At 36.6% G+C, this 2,500-nt stretch overlaps 1 protein-coding gene across 4 annotated transcripts in view; it reads right to left on the bottom strand.

The window, feature by feature from the left end:
- LOC115219062 (B-cell linker protein) overlaps window positions 1-2,500 on the bottom strand; it is an 84,568-nt gene that overhangs the window by 4,482 nt on the left and 77,586 nt on the right. For all 4 annotated transcript variants that reach the window (XM_029789115.2, XM_029789121.2, XM_029789123.2 and 1 more), the window contains one exon: window positions 2,329-2,385. In XM_029789115.2, coding sequence (XP_029644975.1) covers window positions 2,329-2,385 — 57 coding nt within the window. The remainder of the gene's footprint in view (window positions 1-2,328; window positions 2,386-2,500) is intronic.

Below are 2,500 nucleotides of genomic sequence, written 5' to 3'. Positions count from 1 at the left end.
ATTTATGTCTCTACAGCTTAGTGGTTTGACCAAAGAGACTGATAAAATAAGTAGCAGTTACTTAAGTTCGGTTGCTGCTATAAAAGCTATTCATCTCTTTGCAATATTCAATACATACATAAATGGATGTGTTGACACTGATGATAGTGGCACAGTGGTTTTTTGTAGAATGATAGTCTCATTGCTATGATCCTGTCATTGAGTAGTGTTGGGTCTTCTTCCAGTTGTGGAGTGATGGAGTTCCTCATTGCGAGATCAATACCAGGCTCCCTGATTTTCTTCCTTCCTCCCACCCCAGGAGTATGTATTGTTGGGATCCACCAAAAGGACATATATAGGACCAAAACAGTGGGGCAATGTCCTTTACACACACATCAATCATACAAATACTGTGTATAAGATTATGAGAAGATTATGAGACAGAGAAGAGATACAGAAACAAATAATATGCAGTGTATCTCTGAATTACAAATGCAACACAGTTTGCCAGCTGAGTGGACTGGAGCAACAGGAAATAAAGTGTCTTTGATCATAGACCTGCTGGATCAGGGCTGACCTGTGGCTACACAATCATCATCATCATCGTCATCATTGTTTTAATGTCTCTTTTTCAATGATTGTAAAGGTTGGTCAGAGTTTGCTGAGGCAGATTTTCTACAGCTGGATGCCCTTCCTGTCACCAACCTTCACCTGTTTCCCAAATAAGGTAATATTTCCCCCATAGTCAGACATGTTTTTCATGGAAGATTAGAAATGAATGATAGTCATTTATAACAATTATGAGATGTCAAGACAAAGACACACACACACACACACATACACATGCACACACGCACATGCACACACACACACACAAACACACACACATGATGGGATTCTTTCTGTTTCCATTTCCCAGACCCACTCACAAGAGTTTGGTTGACCTGGGGTTATAGTAGAAAACATTTGCCTAAGGTGTCACTCAGTGGGACTGAACCCAAAACCATATGGTTGGAAGCCTATTTCTTAGCCTCATATCCATGCCTACACCTATGACAATACAAACATTATTTTACTAATGTCCCTTATTATTCCCATCATCTCAACTATTGTTACCACACCATCACTGCCAACATCATTTTGCCTACAAGTGTTTTATATATAATAAAAATAATAATAATAATAATAATATTAGGGAATATAATTCCAAACTTACAGGGAAAAATTCCATTTAGAAATACTAAATCAAATTTCACAAATATATATATAAATTAGAAAAAAAACCACCTTTTATCAATTCAACTATGAAAAAATTTAATTATACCATATAGAAAAAATTAAATATAAGATAAAAACATATACCAATGATTAAGTAATGTACAAAATAATAAATAAAACGTATATATTTGGTAAAATGACTACACGTGTTTTGAGGCTATATTTAAGAACTATAACAGTAAAATCAATTCAATTTAAATATAGCCATATATATATATTTCTTTATTGCCCACAAGGGGCTAAAGATAGAGGGGACAAAGAAGGATAGACAAAGGGCTTAAGTCAATTACATTGACCTCAGTGTGAAACTGGTACTTTATCTATCGACCCCGAAAGGATGAAAGGCAAAGTCAACCTTAGCGGAATTTGAACTCAGAATATAATGACAGACGAAACACCGCTAAGCATTTTGCTCGGCATGCTAACATGTCTGCCAGCTCACCGCCTTCACATAGCCACATATATATATATATATATTATATATATATATATATATATGTATGTATATATATATATATATATGTATGTATATATATATATATATATATATATGCAGGTGCAGCCGTGTGGTAGGAAGTTTGCTTTCAAACTTCATGGTTCTGGGTTCAGTCCCACCGTGTAGCACTTTGGCCGAGTATTTTTAACCATAGCCTCAGGCCGACCAAAGCCTTCTGTGTAGATCTGAGTTTTTCCCATGGCACAATTGCCAAAGACTTGCTGAACCTTCTGAATGCCCTCAGCTTAAGTGTATATGTGTGTGTGTGTGTGTGTGTGTGTGTGTGTGTGTGTGTGTGGTGTGTGTGTGTGTGTATGCGTGTGTGTGTGTGTTTGTCCAGCATCAGTTTTTGACAGCTAGTAGAGTCGATGTGTCTACATCCTTGGATCTTGTAGTTTGGTAAAAGATGCCAATAGAATAAGAACCAGGGTTTAAAAGTAATGAAATACTGGGGTTGATGCATCAGACTTAAAATTCTTCAAGATGGTGCCCCAGAATGGCCACAATCTAATGACTGCAACAAGTAAAAGAGACAAAAGAATTTAATACACCCTGAATACTCTATTGGAACATACCCGGGCATCACAAGCATCAGCGTAAACCTCTCTTGGGTCTTCATCATCTGTGTCATCCTACAATAGATAACAAAACAATTTAGAATTCATACATCATTGAAACTGCACCTATATCAAGGAACTGAGGTAGCAACTGCATTTATCATCCCAGATCTGAGAGTAATACTCCATT

The sequence above is a fragment of the Octopus sinensis genome, linkage group LG14, assembly GCF_006345805.1.
Source record: "Octopus sinensis linkage group LG14, ASM634580v1, whole genome shotgun sequence".
Classification (NCBI taxonomy): Eukaryota; Metazoa; Mollusca; class Cephalopoda; order Octopoda; family Octopodidae; genus Octopus; species Octopus sinensis.
This window is presented reverse-complemented; position numbering and strand designations above follow the sequence as displayed.